We start from the raw sequence: 21,670 nt of genomic DNA on the forward strand, positions 1-21,670 counted from the left end.
ACTGTGGAAACTGTTCAGCCATATCAAGAAAGTTGGTGTGTTATCAACACTGCTTTAGCCAAAGACCTAAACCAAAGCACCCTCCATGCTGCTATGAAGATAATTAACTCCATCCCAGCCAAAGCCAGGAAATGACTGAACAAGCATGTTCAGTTGTTTTGCTTCTAAGCTTTCAAATGCTTTGCTTTCCAGCTAGAAAAATTGAAAAATCTGTGGGTTTCCCAGTTTTTGTTGGCAGCATTGAACAGTGGGAAAGAGTGGTCTAATCTTAGACTACTATATACCAAATTTAAGACATGAATATTTTGAAATTTCAGTTTGAAACTTCTATTTTATTAAGCCTTTTGTTAAAGGACATAACTTGACATAAGTCTAAGTGTAAAATAACTCGAGCCAAAGGGGAAACGTAAAAGTCTGAGATACAATTTCAACCAAACAATGTTTTTAAAATTTAGCATAATTTGCTCGAAATAGTAAACATTACGGATGTCAAATCTGAATTTTGCAAAAGTAAGTATACAATAAAATACCGCTTGAAGCCTAAATGACTACATTTGTTTATATGCAACCTAATAGTGGAGCAAGCCTTTATTTAAAGGTTTCTCTAATGCTAGCTGCAGTTATTTCCTGCAACAGCATGCAGAAAAGATAACGTGTGTAGCTATCTGTTTGAGTAGAGCCCTTCCTGATTACAGTTGTCTGTTGTTTGCTAAAGCCATCCACAAGGCACAATCAACAAGCAATTGTACAGTGGATCATGAGACCTTTCAGCTGAACCATTCAGAATGGAGAATTGGCCTCAAACATGTTTAGAATACATTTATTTAATTTATTCTTTTTTTTTTTTTTCTTCTGAAGATCAATTGCCAAGTTATGTTTTTTTTTTTTCTTCTGAGGGATCCAGAAACAGTCTGTAGAATTGAGGATTGGAGCAAGGCACTTTTTTTAGGCTTTTGTGACCAGCTGATGAATTCATATTCCTTGTTTGATTTGATTCAGTGATTTGGTTATACATTTATTAATTATTTTTGCAATATACTGCCTGCATGTATTTTCTCTAACATAAACAATGCTGCATTCCACATGTGGTCTTAACTTACTTCACTTCATTAGCTTGCTGATTTGAAATAATTGAGTAGAGGTGTTCCCTTTATTGTCCTATGTCTAATGAAAAGTTATATCATGGAGCTAAGAGAAGATAGGATCTGACTTTAGACCCTTGCAAGTTTTGAACACAGTCTTTAAATCGAAGGTGTAAAAATTTAGAATGCAAACTAGTGCAAGCTAATGCTTTAGCCCTTATCAATGAATATTCTTAACTTCTAGAGCTCTACATTACTGTAGAAATCAGCACTATATTAAAAAACTTATCAGGCTTGAGGAAATCTAAGTCAAAGATTAAAATCTTTCTGGAAAGTGAATGCATAAAAATTTGATCTAAGGATATTATTTTATTAAAAAATAGCATGAGCAAAATGAATATACAATTTTGTGCTAATATTAAGGTGTATTTAAAAGAAATAATGCACAACTATTTAATCTAGATCAATTTATATGACAGAAAAACACTGGCCATTGAACTTCTTGAAACATTTGTCTTGCTTTCTACACATGCTTCTGGTTTCTTGTATTCACAGGTAAATACCTCGCCACAGGCAAACTGAAAGGTATTTTGGAGACAAATTTCAACAGAAGAAAAAATGTCTGTAAGAAGTATCTTAAATGACATCAAAGGTTTTCAAAGGTGACTGTGTATAGACTTCAATGCAGGAAAAGCCAAAAATAAATGAATATTCAAGGTACCAAATCAGTTTAGAAAATAACTTAATTCACCTGTGAAAAAGGCAAAGAAATAGTTTACCCTTCCTTAAAGTAAATGTTTAATTCTCCTATCTGTATTACTGCCTTTCTGGAAAACAGAATAAATGACTCTTCTTTCCCAGTAAACCTGTGCCAGATGTAAAAGACAAAGTGTCACACTTCATTGTTTCCATGGCATGAGCAGCATTTCAACTAAGTTGTCACTGTTCATTCTGCACAGGCCTTTCCACAGGTCTGACTCATTACAGATTTGAATTGAATTATAAAGACACTGAGGCTAGTGGTTAACATAAATCAATATGAAAGGCTAGAAAACCTGTTTTTCTCAAAAGTGGTCACTAACAATGACAAGCTAATAATTTAAGACAATGTTATTTAAATCTAATTTACATGATGTCTTTATATATATATGACAACTTAATCCTGTGTGTTTTTTTTTTTTCTTTTCTGTAGAGTGATATGCTTCTGCTTATGTCATTTCTAAAGAAATTCCTGCTACTGAGTGGGTATGGAAAGCTATAATTTGTGAGCACAATTTGCAACATACTATTCATGGGGAAAATCACTGCATGGAATACTTAATTTTTGATTGTTTGGGGAAAAACAGCTGTAAAAAAGAATTCCTATAAAAGATCGAGGATGTTTTATGGTGGCTGTTTGTTTCAAAATGCAGTTAACAGTAAATAAACCACAGTAACAATTTAAACAGTATTCTGTAATAAGAGAATAAATATTTACGTTGCTGTTCAGTAGCAATGTGGTAGTAAAAGGAAACTGGTAAAGAATATGAGATAAGCACATTGGTGTGTAAATACAAAATAATTATGAATGTGTGAGAAAGCAGCTCAGGAAGCTCTTGCTGTAGGGCCTCATATGGTTACTGGCCAATGTGCATTTATCTCCCGTGTGTTGGATACATCCACTCAGAGAAGAACCAATAATTTGGAGGCTTGAAGGACAGTCTTTGATTCATCTTATCTGAGCTCTGTAATGAGGAGGAATAAAAAGGAAAGATTCCAAGGGCTTTCCAGCCTACTTACTTTGAATCACTCTCTACACATGCCTTTCTATTTTACTCTAGTGGGAAATATCATACTAACCTCAACAGTCTGACTCCTCAGCAGTAGGATGAATTTTGTACATGTGTGTTCTGAATCCCCTGTAAATCTTTAGTGGGCAAATTCTTTAGATATTTTCAGCATCTTATTGCAAAGATAAGCAAGAAAATTGTTTTCAAAAGTGTAAGACTAATTTTATTTTTTATCAATGGGTGTGTATTGGTTGAATAAAAATTCATTTCTAGTTTAGGGAGTAAATTCTGTTTTGCTGTATCAGTGAGTCACTGCTTCTATGTCACCTGTTTCCTGTTAATTATTTGAGCAGTCATTGCCAAACATCAATGCCTTTGTTTTCTGAAATGTGTGAAAAGTAAAAAATTCAGACAAAATGCATGCTTTTTTTTTTTTTTTTTTTTTTTTTTTTTTTTTTTTTTTTTTTTTTGTGGAGTAGATGCAGGTTAGTGTTGCTGAAAATGGCTAATACCTCTTTGTATGCCCTGTTTTGTCCATCATCTTTAGCAGGGCTGCTGAAATGAGATTTTAATTTTTCTCTAAATGAAAAACAGTTAATGAGTTTCACCTGCAGGAAGTCATTGAGGGTTATGCAAGAGTATTTGGGAATGTTGGATATGTGTATTTAACTAGGAGCAGCAGGGAAATCTGACCTCTTTTGAATATCATTTTCAGCATACAATTAATCTAATTTTCAGGAAGATTGTAAAGGCTGCTTACAATAACAAACTCAGAAGTAACATCCATCCTAAAGAAAATTAATTGTAGGTGAAATTGAATCAAACTCAGTGAATGGGATCCAGCTGCCATAATGTAGCTGCTATGAGATTTACTTCCTCCAGCCACGGTTACAAAAGCACCTGCAGCTCCAGTGCCAACTTTGCCATATCTGCCAGTCTCTACACTTTGCACCCCAAGGCAGTTTTAGGAAGTCAGAAAAGGCAGTAGATGCCTGTTTTCAGACAACTGAATCTTACTTTGTGTCTCCCGAAAATTCCTTTTTGCAAAATTCGTCAGCATTAAGATTTTAATTATGACTGCAAATAAACTTGAATTGCTGGGCTGATGAGGCCAAGAATAGAAACCTAACCAAACATAAGGCAATTAGAAAAAAATCAATGAAACCAGCGCAACATAATTATGAGCCCCTTGGCTCATAATTGTGGCTTAGGTTTTACTTGCATTCTATGACCAATTGTTGCACAAGAGTTTAATACTTCAAAAGCTGATTTGTTTTGGTCTGAAGTACTACCCAAACATTACACTGTAAGTAAAATCTAGTAATGATGTGGTTTTTTAATGTCAGTAATCTGTTGCTTTTTTAAAATGTAAAAATGATTTAAAGCTTTTCAATATTTCAAAAGAATGGGCAAAAAAGGATGCTTCAAAACTGTGAAACTCATGGTAATATAAAGACCTAAGTGGAAAAAGAAACCAAAGAAGGTCAATCATGTCGCTCTTTGATATCGAAGGAATGTGTTAGGGGCCTAGAAATGAAAAACTATCACTGTATTTTGACCATCAAAATATTAAATATAATTTTCTTTGACCTTTTTATTCCATTAATTTTAATAACACATTTCAGCTCTACTGTGTGGCACTAAAGGCAAATTTATTAAGACCTTTATCTGTCAGCTGTGCTTGAGAAATACTAAATATTTTACACAAACTATATAACTAGTGAGCAAATACATCTTTTCACAATAAACATAAAATGGAGAAAATTTAAAAACCAAATTCAGAGAGATCCTCTCTCAGCATACAAACCACCTGTACTACATGAAGCTGTCTCATGCAAATATCACAAGTTCACACCATCAGAAAGAAGAAAAATTCCTCAGCTTCAGAAAGAAGACATATATATCTTGTAATGCTACTGAATTTAAAGCCACCTCAGGTGATGGCAACCTATATCCACTGTCTGCAGCACTGAAATCTTGTTTGTTTTCCCCAATTCATACCTCTGCAAAAAAAAGTGACAATTAGCACTGAATACTTTAACACTTGCATCAAGTAAGGCCCTCTAGTTCTTGTGAGTGAGGAAACAGTGAATAAGAAAATGGTTCCTACCATCTGCATGACATATATGTTTTTGCAGAATTCTACCTTACTTCAAGCTGTCTCTTTACCAGGTTGAATTATCCTTTCCTCTTCACTCATTATATGAAAGTTATCATACAATTTGTTGCCATCCTCTTTACTTTTTCCAGATCTATTACATAACTTTTGAAATGAGCAGGATTTGTTTCAAGGTTCAGATACATATGGGCGCCAAGTACCCAAACTCTCCTTTTAGTCAAAGGAAGTTAGCAGACAAAACAGGCCGACTGATAAGCTGGGAAGGGCTGACTAAAATTGAGATCTATTTGCATTTCAGAGCCTCCCATGTAGATGAGACATGAGACCTGGGCAAAGACACATTCCTTTTCTGTGCCAGAGGCCAGGAGGGGCAGCTTCAACAAGGTCAGCATATGTGAGCATAGGTACTGACTGCGCTGAGGCCAGCTGCTCTGCCAGATCAAATGAGTGCAATGGGAACCTGTCCTCCTGGCACACCTGCTGCCTTCTGCACCTCTTGGCTTCCACGTCCCTTGGCTTCTACACATAAATCTGGAGCTTCAGTCTCCCCTGCTCTGCCCAAACCCTCTCCCCAGAGGAGGGTTTGAAGCTACGTGCAGTGTGCAATATGTTGTCATGAAAGTCAAGCTTCCACCTTATACACTAGTACAGAGTTTGTCTTTCAGTTTACTCTTTTAGCCCTTTCTCCCCTGTTTCTCATATTTAGACTGTTTTCCTTAGGAAATAGCTGGAGTGATTCTGTCAATACTCTACCTGCTTTCTAACAATGCTTGCTTGCTTGAATACCTGAAAATAGAGGTTGTGAAGGTAAGCATTGTGAAAAGAGTTGTGGAAAAGACAACTACTTATTCATATATATATGCTCATATGCCTAAACCAGAATGATCATCAGTGAAGATACTATTTTTTGTTAGGCATTAGTAAATCCAGTTGTAAGACATAGATAAATTGAAAATACATTTTTAAAAATATTATTATTATTTATCATATAAATAACTCATGGAACTTTTTTTTCCTTTTAAAAAACTTGTGTTCTCAGTGGACGTGTTTGGGGAAAAAAAAAGGTCTCATCATGGGGAGACGCTGGTTGTACTGGATGAAAAAAATAATTTGTGCTTGAACCATGTAAATTAGAAAAAAACATGGCCAGTGAGATTAATTCAGTTGGTTGGAGCATGGTGCTAATTAGGCCAAGGTTGTGGGTTCCTATATAAATCACTGTATAGGCCATTTGCTTAAAAGTTGGACTCAGTGATCATCGTGGGTCCATTCAACTCAGAATATTCGTGTAATTTTGTAATACTGCCTGGTCTTCTCTTACAAATGCAAACCTTCACTGTGGTCAAAGTAATTTAAAGCACCTTAGATTTTTTTTTAAGGATATCACTGTAAAAAAAGAAAGCAAATATTCTGGTCGTGGATTATGGTCTTCTGGTTAAAGATGTATCTGTTTGGTCATGCACTAGAAAAATATATAGAAGAGGGAATAAAAAAGAAACGTTTCTTTGTATAAGATAACAGTTAATATTTAATCCAAGTATAGGGTTCAGATAAGGGAGGGTGCATAGCTCTTGTTTTCTGCCAAAACAACTCTTCTTTTTTCTCAAGAGGTTTCTAATTCAGTAATTAAGATGTAATTATCAAATTAGTGAACAACATTTTAGAGCATAATTATTACATTAGCTAATAACTTCTTAGCATCTAGACTCTTAATAAAATAAAATGTCTGCATCTGATTGAAGATCAATCTAAACCCAAACTCTGGGAACCTATAATGCTGAATTTCCGCATATAGATGGAAACAGAATGAAAATATACACTGTGCAAGAATCATTTGCACATTGCATTACAGTCATTAGGAACATAAACCCTGTCCCTCTCATGGAAAAGATTAATTAGGTAATTATTAAGAAATACAAGTGACAGTCAAATTTATTGCAAATTAGAGAGGAGTGTAAGGTATTCAGTATCTCTGTGCTTCAGATCAAATATTTTTACCTTCTGCTTGTGTATGACACTTTCCCCCAGACCCTCCAATAATAATACTGCAGGCTGTGAATTAAACACTGCTGGATTATCACTGGAGACTTGAATCAGTATCTGTGATATGCAGCATCCTGAACCAGACCCTCCTGTGCCTCATTAAACATTTTTGCTTCTTTACTTCAGGGACCCAATGGAATCTGTTCTTCACAGGAGTGTGCCATAAATTATTAGTTTCTGACGCACTCAAATTTCATATACACTGGCATGCTTTTTATTGATATTTATCACATTAATTAAATTACTTTAGAAATATGAATCTGTGGCAAAATTTGTGCATTTGATGTTAAGATTTAGAAGAGAATTTAAATTTGTATTTGTTTTATTTATGGAATTGATACAGTAAATTTCCTTCATCTTTTTTTTTTTCAAGAGCCATGTCTAAATTTATTTTGCTAGGCTTGTTTGCATTAGTCATATTGAGATTTTATTTATCTTGGGTCACTTTACAAAGTGTGTAAGCTTCACTATTGCTGTAACCTATGAAATAGGGAAGTTCAAGAAATCTGAACCAACATATTTTTAAAACTAAAATTAAATCTGCCAAAGTTAGCGGCAGAAGCACCTAATATCTCTGCTTTTGAAAGGAGACTTGTTTTCAATTTTCTCTTTTATCAACACTAACACTGAAGATCCATGTCTTTCTTCTTGGCATTTTTATCATCATCAGCTGCTATTATTTTTTTGGTCATACTACTTGCTTGTTTCTGCATTCACAGTACATCACTCCCCCCTGCCTGCCCTTTATTTTTCCTTCCATGGGGAAGCATCAAAAAAGCAATCATTGAGAGAATACAAGAATATCCATTTTTTGCAGTCCATGTTCTCACATTAGGGACAGAAATAGTGAAGATTTTTCTAAATAACATTCAATAAAATGAGTCTTCTTAAAATTTTGTCCAAGTATCTAGAGCCCTACACTCATGGCAGCAAAACCATATTTTAACCAGGGTAGGAATACTGTTGACAAAAGTGATTTTGATGAGATTGTTGATAAGATGAAAAGATAATGACCTAATTTCTACACAACTCTCTAATGTAAACATTTTTGGAAACTGAACATTTGAGTACTGAAGTGGAACATTAGTAATTTTAACAGTGTTTGTCACATTTAAAACTCATCCATCAGTTTGATTTTGAAGGGTTTTTCGTTCTTATTTTTTTTTTTTTTTTTAATCTTTGAAGATTATTATAAATTTTTCTGGTATTTCACAACGTTTGTATAGCAATGATTTCAAGTGGTTCAATGGTAATACAGTCAGAAAACATTTTGGAAAGAAGAAAAAATGCCTCAGGCAGTACTGAAGAAAAGCTATGTTTCAATGGCTTTAAGGGCAAAATGGAAACTGCAATCTATTTCAGTTAATGAATTGTAATATGGCAGCTGTAGGATGTACTCATGAATTACTATTAAGTAAGGAAAACATGATGCAGCAAACTAAAAATTGGAAAGTATTTTCTTTAAATATAAAAATAATGGAAAAAAACCCATTCTCACTTTATAAATTAATAAGGGTTATTAATATTTAAAGTTCATACCACTCATAGAATTATATTGGTGCTCTGCATCTCTTACATAGATGTATGTATGTGCATATATACATACCTATATATATATATATATATGTAGTCTACATGTATCTTTTGTCCCTTTTCTTTTCCCCTTGATTCAATTAGATAATAAGAATTGCTTCAGTTTACTGAAGAATTCTATGCATGGCAGTCTTGTGTGAAGGAAGAAAAATATGAAAATGCAGGTTTTGAACTTGCTTAAATCACGCAAATGTCTACAAAGTCCTGATCATTTAAATATTAAGAATTAAAAGAAAAAAAAAATCCTAAAGCTGATGATAACCATTTAAACATTTATTTTCTGAAGAAGATTCTGCACAGGGGTCCAGTTATTAAAGTTTCACTTACTTTAATGATGGTCACAGTATCTGGCAGGCCTTAGGTTGGCCTTTTTTATTTTGTTTATCCATTTGCAAGATTCAAATTTTAGTCTTTTGTGACTGCAAATGAACTTTTTATTGGCTTTCTTTGATGTCCAAAGCAATGGCAATGAGTATTCTTAAAGTTTAGTTTAAGAAAGAAATGGATTTTTTATGGCATCTTCCAATTCTAAGCTTTTGTGAATACTTTTAAGAAAGTTTTTTTCCTTGATATTTTTGGAAAGAGGAAATGGACCTTATTTATTTTGAGGTTTAGATAGGCCTAAGTGTGAGAATTTTTTTTTCCTATTGAAAAAAATTGCATATTTTGTGATTCTCATTTGCTGGATCCTGCAGTGTTTGGTGTGTTGCTTTTAAATTACCTACTTGGTCTTAGCAGAGTGAGTGAAATTATCTGGATAACTGGGATTTGACCCTGAAGGTACTTCTGGCTGGCACATGCTGATATTTGATGTTGAAGATGCATTAGAAATTACCTAACCAGAAAGGGCAAGCAGAAGGAGACCTGACCATATGACACCAGTCTGTTGAGGGGTGCTGGTGTTGTGGCAGGAATCAAAGAATTAAGTAAGAAAGCAAGCTGGAAGCTACAGGCTGGGACTGTTGATTACTCAGGAAGAAAACCTGAGTCCTCACCATGAATTTCTCTCCCATTTCAGTATTTTCACAAGAAATTAATTGGCTAAGAAGCAAATAATCTAGAAATTTCGGGATGGCTCCTCCTTTACAACTAGCACAGGCATATAGAAATAGAAGATAATTTCAGGGCTGGTCTTGTTTTTTGGTTCTTGCAAACTGAAAATTCCTACATGGTAGCCTATCTTCAGTCAAAATTAAAAATTGTCTTACGTGTAAGTGTGCTGTCTGCTGGTTAGGACATCATTCTGAACACTCTGTATAATGGATTTTGTTTTCTGCTTTAGAAGTAAATATTTTAACAAGTTTGCTTTAAAAAAAAACCCCAATAATCACATAATCACAAGCAGGATATTTTCTTGAAGTTGTCTTTCCGTGTAAGCTGCTCATTTAGCTTTTACTAATTGTCTTCTGACTTCTATGAAGTTTAAGCCCTTTCCTGTTTCATCTTTAGATGCTGAGAGATCCAAGCATGAGCATCTTATAATGCAGAAGAATTATAAGAAGTAAAATCTCTACCTGCTTGGTTGTCTTTAGTTCCTGGAAAACATTTCTGCTTTCCAGGAATTTTGAAGTGATTTCTGGTCACTCTTGAACCATGGTCTCTGTGAAATTCTTCTGAAAAATTAGATATGCCACTTTTCTAAGCTCTACTTGAAGGATGATGGTAAAATTTGACATTTTTTCTTGACTCTTGTTTACCTTATTAAGGTAAAACTGAAAAAAAAAAAACCCTTCAAACCCATGAAACACAAAAACCCAAGCCAAAACAGAAAAACCCACATTTTCCTACAGCTTATGCATATGGACATATTAGTAAAATATACTACAATATTGTAGGAGTTAAGTGCAAAATGAATTTACTTTTTTAATGTAATTTCTTATAAGTGAGTCACTTTTCTTTTAAAAGAAAGTGAAAACCTGGATACAATTTCCTTCATTGTCTGTGTATGGTTTGGCTTCTCAAATGACATTCCAGACACAAACTAACATTTAAGAAGACAAATAGCATGCAGCATAATGGAAAATAAAAATCCTGGCCTGGATGCAATATTATTAGCATTTTTCTATGGTCTTTATGATGAGGTTAGAGAACTGGTTGTATCAGTGTTCTGATACATGTTATGACTCTTTCTAGAATGAAAATAAATGATTTTTGATTTGTCTATCTTTAGACCTATAAGTAGGGAAGCTAGAAGATGGTAACTGCCCAGTTAGTAATCTATTAACAGATGTAAAAAATTTAATGAGGACCAGTGTAAGACTATTTCTGTAAAATCTAGGCATTTAAGTTTGCATATTATCTTCTTTAAAGAAGTTTTGGAGAAAAAAGTTTTCTTCATCTATGTTGAGAAACTTTTCATCTGGATATTGACTATCTCCAGAAAAAAGCAAGGGAAAGAAATAAACATGTTGTCTTAAGGCAACTCAAAACATTTTGTTACCCAAAGTAAGGAAAAACACGTTCTGGCAAAATCTCCTGAGGCCATTTTTGTAATCAGACTTAATTTATTACTTTGTTTCCTTTCGTTACTGTGAATCATGAGAGGCTAATTATTATGTGAGTGTGATAATTACACTGATATTATCAAGTGTATTCTGTAATACATTGCTTAGCATGTCAGAGAAAGATAATGTACGTCCCTTAAAGTGGGAAGAAATCTTATGGATAGTACATTCTAACATTGTAGATTAATGTGTTCAGGTATTATTATTTTATATGTCATCCTTACTTGTGCTCTATTGATATTCTGATTGAAAGGAGCATTATTCATAGAGATGCTATCAAAAGCAGTATTTTATAAATATACTGCATATTTCAGCCTAGTAAGATTTTAAGCTGTATTTCATATATTAATTTTCAAAGCATATTTATGCTGATGGAAGGAAATATTCGAATGTGTGTTATTTGTCACATCTGACTTGAAGATGCTAGAATCCATCCAGTTACATTAAAAATAACTTTGAGGATACTTATCATTTGTATGCACTTAGCTTTTAAAACCTTTTTCATCAGTTTTATAAGGTAAGGAAAATTTTGTTCAAATGGGATCTACAGTTACTATTTCCTCATAATGTTCCTTATTATTTCCCTACATTTAAGAAAGAAGACCCAAGCTCTTTCTCTTTTGATATTTGGTTTTTACATTAACAATATAAACATAACATTGACTGATTATTTAGCCTGTTCCATATTGTGCAATCAGAAAAGACAAAGTTTTATTTATTATTAAATCAGTGGATAATTCAAATCCTTTTTAGGATTTCAACATACCTAAAAGTTGGCAGCTTCATGACACTAAAATGTGAATCAAGGTATGTATAACTGAGATGCTGAAGCTAATAATTCTATGCATTTTAAACAGCAAAATTTGCAGGATCCTGTGAACATGGCTTCATACACTGATGCCATGAACAGAAATTACATCTCATTTCAAAACATATTGGATTTTCCAATAACTGTGCCTGTATTGCAATGTTGAGATGTTTTGGGATGAAATATTTATTTTTAAAGAAAATAATATTGTTCAATATTGTGCAGGAAATCAGCAGCAATGAAAGCCAACCCATGAAATTCCAGATCCTGCTTCCTTCCTCCAAACCATATGTGCACTCAAAATGGATAAAGGTTTCTGCTGAAGTGTGCTATCTTTTTCTGCAGTGCTGTATCCACATAAAACCGGCTTCAAAGTCAAATAACCAGCATTTTCTTTGTCAAGTAATCCTTTTCAACTTTTTTCCTGTTGTGAGATTCAGAAAGCTTTCAATATAATTTTGAAAAGAAGTAATAAAAACGTGGTATTGTTCAGATTCATACAACTGCATTTGAAATCTATAATTCCATAAACTACATTACTTTATGGAAAACGTTGTGAAGAAGAAAACTTTTCATTCATTTTTAACATCTTGTTTGAGAGTGATTCAATTTCTTAAATCCTGTTCCAGACAGAGGTAAGTGGCTAAGATGTAATTTTCTACTGTATTTGTAGGAAGCACAAAGTCTAAGCTGCCAACCTTTCAGGAGTTCTTTGAACCATCTCTGTGGCTTTCAAATCCATAACAGGACCTGGAAGAGGATTATCAGTACAGTGCACAGCGCACTTGATTAGGAGTGAAATGCCTTCAGCCAGCAGCCTCTGTCAGTCCCTGAGCTCAGCACGCACGGAGCCTGCTCCTCGCAGCGCTGTGCGCGCCGTGCCAGTGACCGCGGGCTTTGGGATGAGCTCCTCAGAGCCTTCTGGCTGCAACTCTGCTGGAGAGGCGCAGTGCATTCACACTTCCAAAAAGCCATCGTTCCCATCTCTGCAAATGTAATGCCACCCTCTGAACCCTCAATAATGCACTTTTGACTTATTATCTTCTCCATGTGGTACCTCCTTGCACAGTCGTTGGCTCCAGTTACCAAATGGCCAATTTTGAAATTGGAAAATGTCAGATAAAAGCATATATTTTAATAATATAATACCTGACAGAATTACTTTCATTCTGTCTTGACATACTTTTTAGAAAAGTTGTTTATCACGGATACCAGCCACTCCTTTCTCCCAAATTTTGCAGCTAACTGAGCAAAGTCTGTCTAAGAGATCATGTTTTCTGAGCATTAAATAATCAGCCAAAAAAAATGAGATTGCTATTTGTCACATCAGGATTACATCTGGGCAGGATAATTACCATAGATTCAAAGTATTGACCTGAGGTGAAGGAAAAGAAAAATAAAATCATTCCTAGAGAACTTAATATAAATTTAGGAGTGAAATTTAAATATATTTAAACATTTAAATATATTTATATGTTTTCAAAGTAAAATGGTGGGAATAAATGTTACTTGGATTTAAAAGATTTTTTCTCCAGGCTCTCAGTCCCATTTTAATGTTACTTAAGAAAGAGGTTTTCATTGTTATATTTAAAGAGCTACTGTATCATTAAAAAAATAGTGTTCATGTCACATGTGACTGATGCTAGTTTTTATAAGGCATTAATAGACCTTTATAGCTGTCAGTAAATTTGTGCAGATTGGTGGCTGTTGATAATATGGCTAAAATGTTAACAAATGTATAGCTATTAAAAGCTAGTATGTGTATGTGCAAGACCTCTATCCAGCTGGTTTGATATTAGAAGAAAAGAAACTTAATTCTATATCATAAAACAAGGAAATCACAGTTAAAATTAAAATTAAGATTAATGTTACTGTTTCCATAACTTTGTTAATGTGAAAAATGTTATGTGTGGATGATTTTTGAATTTTTGTATCCAGGTTTCACATTTAAAAACTATAGAACTTTTAATTCTGTGTATATAATTCATACATTTACAATATCATTAGAACCAGTTATTTTAGGCTAAGTAATTTCAAGTAGTCTGCAAGGTTCATAATGACTGATTTGATAGACTATGATCTGAGGTAATGTGGCCTTCTGTTACATGTTTAAGGGTTTAATTTTTCAGAGGGCACAGACTGCAAAATAGCCTGTAGCTGTAATTAGATGCCATTAATTTCTCATGAAACAAACAGGTGACTGTGAGTGTACCAGAAAAAAAGGAGAAATTCTTTGATTTAATATTAGCCAGATTTGCTATTAGGTCGTTGGAAGTCCTACTTGGATACTTTTGAAGCTTGCTTGAATGAGGATTTTTTCAAGTAGGTAACAGTAGCTCAGGTTTCGTGGTATGCTGCTATTTCAGAAGCTCTCTACATGTGAGAGAAGGAGAGATTTCCTAATAACTCATTCTGGAACTTATAGTTATCTATTGATTCTTGCAGTTTTGTTCTTTCTGCTGGGTTTTGTCAGGTGTTACATGAGGATGATAATACAAAACACACAAGATGGTGATTTTCAAAGGGGGCCCTGTTGTGGAATGGAAATGGAAAATTGAATCATTCAGAGGGTTAACCTATTATTTTTGAAATTAGGTACTATGAAGTAGGAAAATTTTTTTGGAGGGGATAATTTTTGCCAAGATGTGTAACAAGTTTACTTTTTTTCCCCCTCTGGATGTTGTGTTCAAAAAAATTATTTGAAAACTGGGGAAAACAGGATGACTTGTAAGCAATAGATGTCAATTCTGCTACAGTTTTTTTTGACAGAAAATGCAGTTTGAACAGTTTCATGACAATTTTTTTGGACTTGTATAATTATGAACTATTTTAGATTTTCTTTTTTCTTGGAAAATATTAAGGACATCTGCATTTTATCCTTTTTAGTAAAATATTACTATCCTTTTTTGTCAATGATTTGTGTTTCTGAAGAAACCGTTATTCCATCAGTATTAAATTGATGATTGATTTTTTCCTATTTGTTATGGTAAAAGAGCTTGGTCATAGAAGGATTTTTTAATAGAGTCAATTGATGAAAAATCCTAATGGATTTCAGGTACATTAAAAGCAATTCTTTCATATCAACATTAATAGGAAATTTGAATTATCCCAGATGTCACTTCACAGATGCAGTATTTAAAGAATATTTTTTAATTGCTCTGGCTTATCTGGCTTGGATTGGCATGTCTGAAATATTCTTCAGGTGTTGATCACCCTAAAAAGTCTAGTGAGCTTTATCTAAGTGGTTACTGTGACAGTAAAAACGGGAAGTGCTCAGCTACACAGCTATCAGCTACTGTACACAGCCTGTAAAACTTCATGGGCTACAGATTGAGCTGCAGATACGTGATCCCATATTCCCTGGTGTCACTATTACAGGGCAGAGGCAAATTGCCTTATCATTAACGCTGTAAATGAAGAAGCTGTGTGTGAGACCACTGGAGCAAGTTAAGAATAATATACGCTTTTTTTTTAACTGCTTTTATATTTTTTCTTTCTGTTCTGAGGTAGTAATGGAATTTCAGGCTATTCCTCCAGGATGTGCTGCTGGTTGCATCTGAGAACTAATGTTTCTGCCCACCATGGATCTATAAACTCTGTTTAAAAACCCCAAATCCTAACACCTGCATTTTTCAAGCTGTTAGACAGAGATAGGCATTGCTTTGGCTGCTTGTCCCCATACGAATGGCAAGATTTATGACTCTTCTGTCTGCTTATCTAAAGGCTTGCAGTGCATTCCTCAATTTGATTATTAATAAGGCTATCCTGAATACAAAGTGAAGCAGCAGTAAAGAAAAGACTGCTTGGAAGGGAACAACATGACACAGCATGCTATGACAGCCTCTGGATACCACTATCCCTTCATAATTGAGTATATCTGAAATGGAAAGCCAATTCTTTTATTTTCCTTTCCATTTTATAAAAAAAAAATACAATGTAATTAATGGATTGTCTCCCAGTATTAAGCCAGTGGATTTGCATGACAGTATTTAAAAATAGTCAGTGTTTTAATTTTTTTTACTATTTTTGCATACTCAGTAACAAATAGGAACACAATATTAAATTTAAAGTTACTGAATAAGTTTGTATTTCTTATGCAGCAGTAGAAAAGCACCATTTAAAATTTTTCATTCTTGTCAATGCTTGAACTCATTTATTTGTCTTTGCAGAGCATCCCAGAAACATCTAATGCATAGACTTCCAAGCAAACTTACAGGGTTTCTCCATCTGGAGGATGAGGATCTGGTTTTTTTTAATCTATTCTGATATTCATAATTCAGTTGTGTCTGTGTGAGCTCCTGGTCTTAGCAGTTGAGTTCAATTTAAACTAAATAAATGTTCAATTAAACAATGGTGTGTTTGTATGTGCTGTATCATCTTGGCCAAAGCTGCATTCACTGCTGAGGAACCTGGCATTTTCAGTCATTTTGCTTATTATTAGGACATGAAACACTTTTGAGAACCAGTTGATTTGAGTCTTTTAGTGTGAAAGTTATGATGAACCTGCCAGCATCCAAAATATTTTGTTATATATTTTACTAAACTGAAATGAAAGGAACCTAGTGGATTTTTGGCAACATACAGCTTAGAAAATAGCTAGGAATCTTCAAATATGGTTTATTTTATATTCCTCTGAGTTATTTTTTTTATTTTCAGTGTCTACCTAGTGCAAAATGTGAAAATATTCAGGAGCAGAAAATAAATTTTCCTTCCTCCTAGCAAAATATCCTAATCATAGAACAATAGAAACAGGTTATTCTACTTCTCTTTTTCTTAGGACTGGAAATATACCCTGAAACAGACAGACCATATGATGCCAGGTTTGGGGGTTTTTTATCACAGGGATAGAGAATAAGTCAGTGACTGAGGGAAGAAATCACTGAATGGTGTATGTGGACAATTACACATCATGGCCACTCATAGGAGATGTCATCTTCATAAAATTGTCTTGCTATGTGATGGACTGTCACTAACATTAAGAGTTACCTAGATAGGCAAGGTCAAAATAAAATTTCTCTTCCACCCTTTGTTTTTACTGAGAGTAGTGGCTAAATCTTTGACAGAGAATTTCTGGTCTCAAGGACTTAGAAATCAGTATAATGAAAAATGCTGATTTTTAAAGAGAGAAGGTTATATTGAGCTTCAGACACGTGGATATTAGAGAATAAATCTTCCCATGTAAAACTTCAGGAGAACCAAGAAACTGTAATGTTTATTTCTTTTAATTAAGTCATTTAGCTTGGGATATAGTTAGGATTTCCTAATTGTTTGTGTCATAATGGTTTATTCAAATATAATTGAATAACTGCCCTCCAGATGCCTTAGGAAAGCCTATGAAATCTATCTTAATTTTAATTTTGTTAATGGAAATGTCTTTTTATTGTGTCTGAATATCTATACTTATAATTTAACTAAGTTTTGGATTTCTGCAGCAATTTAAAAGTATTTTCCCCAAATCAAAATACTATCCTCCTATATGTCACCATTTGAATTGTAATGCTTAGATTCTGTAAGTTTTAGCAGCACAAAAGCTTGTCTATTAGAATGTTTCCCTGAACAGAGCACTCCATTAACTTCAAAAGCAGTAGATTGCCTTTCCTATTCATATTCCATTATTGTGCAAATAAATATGGTGGGTTTTTTTGAGTTTTAAAGTGTACTAGGCTTATATATTTACTGAACAGTGTTTCTTTGGCTTGAGCTCTGACAGTTTTGTTAATATTGGTTACTGAAAATATTGAAATTTTACTTAAGAGTCTGCCTTTCCCTTCATTGCCTCTTTTCCAGTTTGAAATGACTAAAGCTTAAATAATTATTAGTCATATCTTATCTCAGTGGAAAGGGCTTGTGCTTTTAAAGTAATATTATATGACCATCTGCTCCTATGCCTCTTGCCAGAAATTAAAAGGCTGATCTGCAGAAAAAGAAGGTTAACACCTCAGTTTTGTAGTGAGAAATGTATTGCAAGAGGAAGAGGATTTGCAAAACCAAACAGCCTTTTCTATTTAATGTGTATTTACTATCAATAAATAGTAAATACACATCTTTTTGCTTTACCAACAATTTATGTGCTTGGTTACTCACAAGACTGTTTACAAACTGACTGCAGTTTTTGAAGTTTAATTTGATCCAGACACTGGATATTCAGATTCTGAGAACTTCTTAATAAGAAAGTAGCAGTGTTGAATAGAATTTTTTTAGACAGTACGAGTCCAAGAAGCAACACTACTTTGGAAATGAATAAATACAAGCAAGGAGAGAGTGAATGAGCAACATTCCTTTCAGAGGCACAATGCCTGACTTGTAATTAGTGATCCTGTGATGATGGCCATTGTCTGTCCATTAGAATTGACAGGTGTCTGTTAAAATGAGGGCTGAAGGGAGCATAAGGACACTGATCATTTTTCTAAGGCATTCCATATCACCACAGTAAGGACACATCTTCAAATTACTTTTATTGTCACAGTACCCTTGGCTTTTCCAGATCCAAGAATAAATTATGTTACTTCAAAGTATGTATAAATTTACATTCTATGGACAATGATATCCCATGAATGAGAAAAGCTGACGCAGAGCATTTTCTCACAAACATATTTGCTTCATTTAAGATGAAGGTTGGCTCAAAAGTGTTCTAGAAATTGTTTATTATTTGAGGCATGTCCTACCCTGGTAGCATGCCTTGTTTGGGGATGTTTTCATTGCAGGCTAGAGGTTATGCAGGGTGTAGTTTCTTTGATTCCTGTATTTACTGAGAAAGAAGTTAACATCTACTTGCATGTCAGGGCAAAAGAGCAAAGTCTGAACTTTTTGCTCAACATATTTACCAGTTCAGGCAAACAGTCATGCTAAAATATCGCTCCATTTTAGTTTCTGGAGACAATTTGAGGCATCCCAGTTCTATGCTCCTTTGTATGCTGTATTTTCAGTGAACTGCCAAGTTCATTATTAATATATTGTAAGCAGAAAGCAAGAATCTATGTCTCCCTTCCACCTGCCACACACATATGGGTTGTGGAAGATCTGGAAGGGACAAATGTATTCATTTCAAGTTTAATTATATAAAATAGTAACAATAGTGATAGTAGCTATGTAATAATGAAATATACTTCATCCCTCTCCTATTTTGCTTCTAAATTGCATGGTCAATATATAATACTACCCTTTTTTTTTTTTTTTTATTCACAACACTTAAATTAGTATTGAATGGAAAAAAGCAACAGGTTTTCCTTAAAGTAAGTTCTAATTGTTGCTGGTTTACTTATTGCTTGACTCAAAGCTCATCAGAATCATGAGTTGGACTGTATCAGGTTTATGGAATTAAATACTTTGGGCTGATGAATCTTTTCCAAAAGGATTATTGAGGATGCTACTTTATGCCCTTTTTGCTTACTAGTGGTTTTTCTTGTTCTTTTTTCTTCCTCTACCAGGAGGCATTTTTGAGTGTGTGGAATCTGGTCCAATGGGAGCAGAAGAATTAGCCTTCAGATTTGCTGTGAACACAATCAACAGAAACAGAACTCTTCTGCCAAACACCACATTAACGTACGACACACAAAAGATAAATCTTTATGACAGTTTTGAAGCATCCAAAAAAGGTAACCTTTTGCATATTTAGTTTTTTTTAATGAAGTACTAAGGCTCACTTAGTTTACTTACCTGAAAAAATGTCTATTTGATGAAGTCTTATGCAATGAGACTGACATTATTGTCATTGACATTAAAGAGCTGCTTTATTAAAGGTTGTATTGATAACTGCTTGACAATTACATTGCCACCTTTGCTCCCACTAACCCTATCTAAAAGCTATTCCCTTAAATATTTAAAATCTGAAATTAATTTTGCTGAACATTGTGACTAGGGTGTTTCTTATACCAGCTCCTTTGAAGTGAGAAATCTCACTGTCTTCAAAATTTATCTAGCAAAATGTCAAGTTCCCCAAAATTCTACTGAAACAATTTTAAACATTCACTCACTTCAAGTATATTTTCACAAATGCCTTTATATAGTTAATCATAGACTTTGAAAGGCAAGTATTAGTTGTAATTTTGTGCATCTTATACCAGCATGGCATAAAAATAACCTTAAATATTAAGTCTGTGCTTAAGATTATCACTATCAGATACATGACTCGGCCTAAATTAAGCTCTTTTCTCCTAACTATAAATTACATGTTTACAGAAGAATTAAGAGTAAAAACTAAGTTTGAACATTTTCCATAAATTTTAAAATCTTTGATTCTCAAAGAAAAAAAATCCAAATTTTCAGATTGCTTTGCTTTTAAGTCAGGGACAATAGGCACAAATTTCTGCATCGTTGTTGTATCCTAGAAAGTGGAAACACCAAAAAGTTCAATAAGTATTTATAGAAGATAGTACAAAGCCTCGTGTCAAAACTTGGTAAGACTGAATTTTGCACTGTATTACATGCTCTTTAAACACACTTTTCTTATAAATTGAAGAGGTAATTTCATATGAATGCTATTTGCAACAAAACAATAAGAAGGTTGAAAGAATTGGAGGTCAGCCTGTGTTTCTTATGGCAGGTTTCTAGCCTAAATCTGTCAAGTGATCTGGTCCCAACATGTCTCTCCCAAGCATTAAAGACAAAAAGCTTTATACAATAAGGGATTTTTGATGTTATGGTGGGCTAAGAAGAGTGAAAACACTTAATACAACATTAGATATTATGCATAAGGGAAAGCTCCTGTGGCATGATTAATGTACATGAAAGACATCTCAAAAGTGGAATTTAATGCTAATTAAATATTCACTTTAGAACTGAAGGGAAATTTTTTCTGCTTTTACTATAACAGATTAACAGAGAATCTTGCTAACCTGTTTGTCTGTTTATTTGACAAGTAAATAATTCAAATATAAATTTTGTTAGGCATGAAAAGAGAGTATCCATATTTGTACAGAAATAGAGTTTGGTCATTGAAAGATTATTATGAAAAATTGTCATGCAAATTGGTCATTTTTCATGTATGAAAAATTATAGGCTAAACATTTATGCCTAGCAAGATGATTTCTTTGCAGAGTAGCATGTGTGGTAGAAGAAAGAGGAAAAACTGCACTTTTAATAGAGTATCTTTGAGTTGTTATTCTAGTGTTTTGGGTGATGGATTAAAGTGGATTTTGAGAGAGACTACTCTTTCCTTTCCATCTCAGCCAACAGTGAATAAAAGTGCTGTTTCTGTTAATTCTGTTTCTTTCATTCTCCTTTTCTTCTCACCTTCCAAATTCTACTACTTCCTGACTCCTGCACATGCTGACCTGTGAAATCTAATGGGGCATTTTCTCCCTGTTCCTGGGGGAGGATGCAGACAGCAGAGAAATTTCTCCTGAGATCTCTAATTTTTTGATTCTTTGCTGAGAAAATGCAACTACTTTTAGCCCTTACCTGGGGTTTGCTCGCCTGAATATTATGTTGCTAATTCTTGTTAGACTGTAATAGCTGAAATTGGAATGACAATGTGCTATTGATTAGACATATTGAATAGAATGCATATATTCTGTTTTCTCACTTGCATCTTGGATGAGAAAGCAACATTTTATTTGTAACTGCTCATGCCATATCAAAATCTGTGTAATCTTCTAGTACTAATAGCTTTTTGCATCATCAATTCACAATACAGACAACTGCATTTGTGCTCACAGGTGCTTTAGTTCAGAATCAGAGGCTAAAGGTTAACACAAAATGGTTCATTTTATTATGATGGATACAAAGCAGAATTTTAACAATGAAGTTTAAGC

At 33.9% G+C, this 21,670-nt stretch overlaps 1 protein-coding gene across 3 annotated transcripts in view; it reads left to right on the plus strand.

Moving 5' to 3' along the window:
* GRIK2 (glutamate ionotropic receptor kainate type subunit 2) overlaps window positions 1-21,670 on the plus strand; it is a 351,000-nt gene that overhangs the window by 93,878 nt on the left and 235,452 nt on the right. For all 3 annotated transcript variants that reach the window (XM_058802832.1, XM_058802833.1, XM_058802834.1), the window contains exon 2: window positions 19,346-19,513. In XM_058802832.1, the coding sequence (XP_058658815.1) occupies window positions 19,346-19,513 (168 nt within the window). The remainder of the gene's footprint in view (window positions 1-19,345; window positions 19,514-21,670) is intronic.

The sequence above is a fragment of the Ammospiza caudacuta genome, chromosome 3 (genome assembly GCF_027887145.1).
Source record: "Ammospiza caudacuta isolate bAmmCau1 chromosome 3, bAmmCau1.pri, whole genome shotgun sequence".
Taxonomy (NCBI): Eukaryota; Metazoa; Chordata; class Aves; order Passeriformes; family Passerellidae; genus Ammospiza; species Ammospiza caudacuta.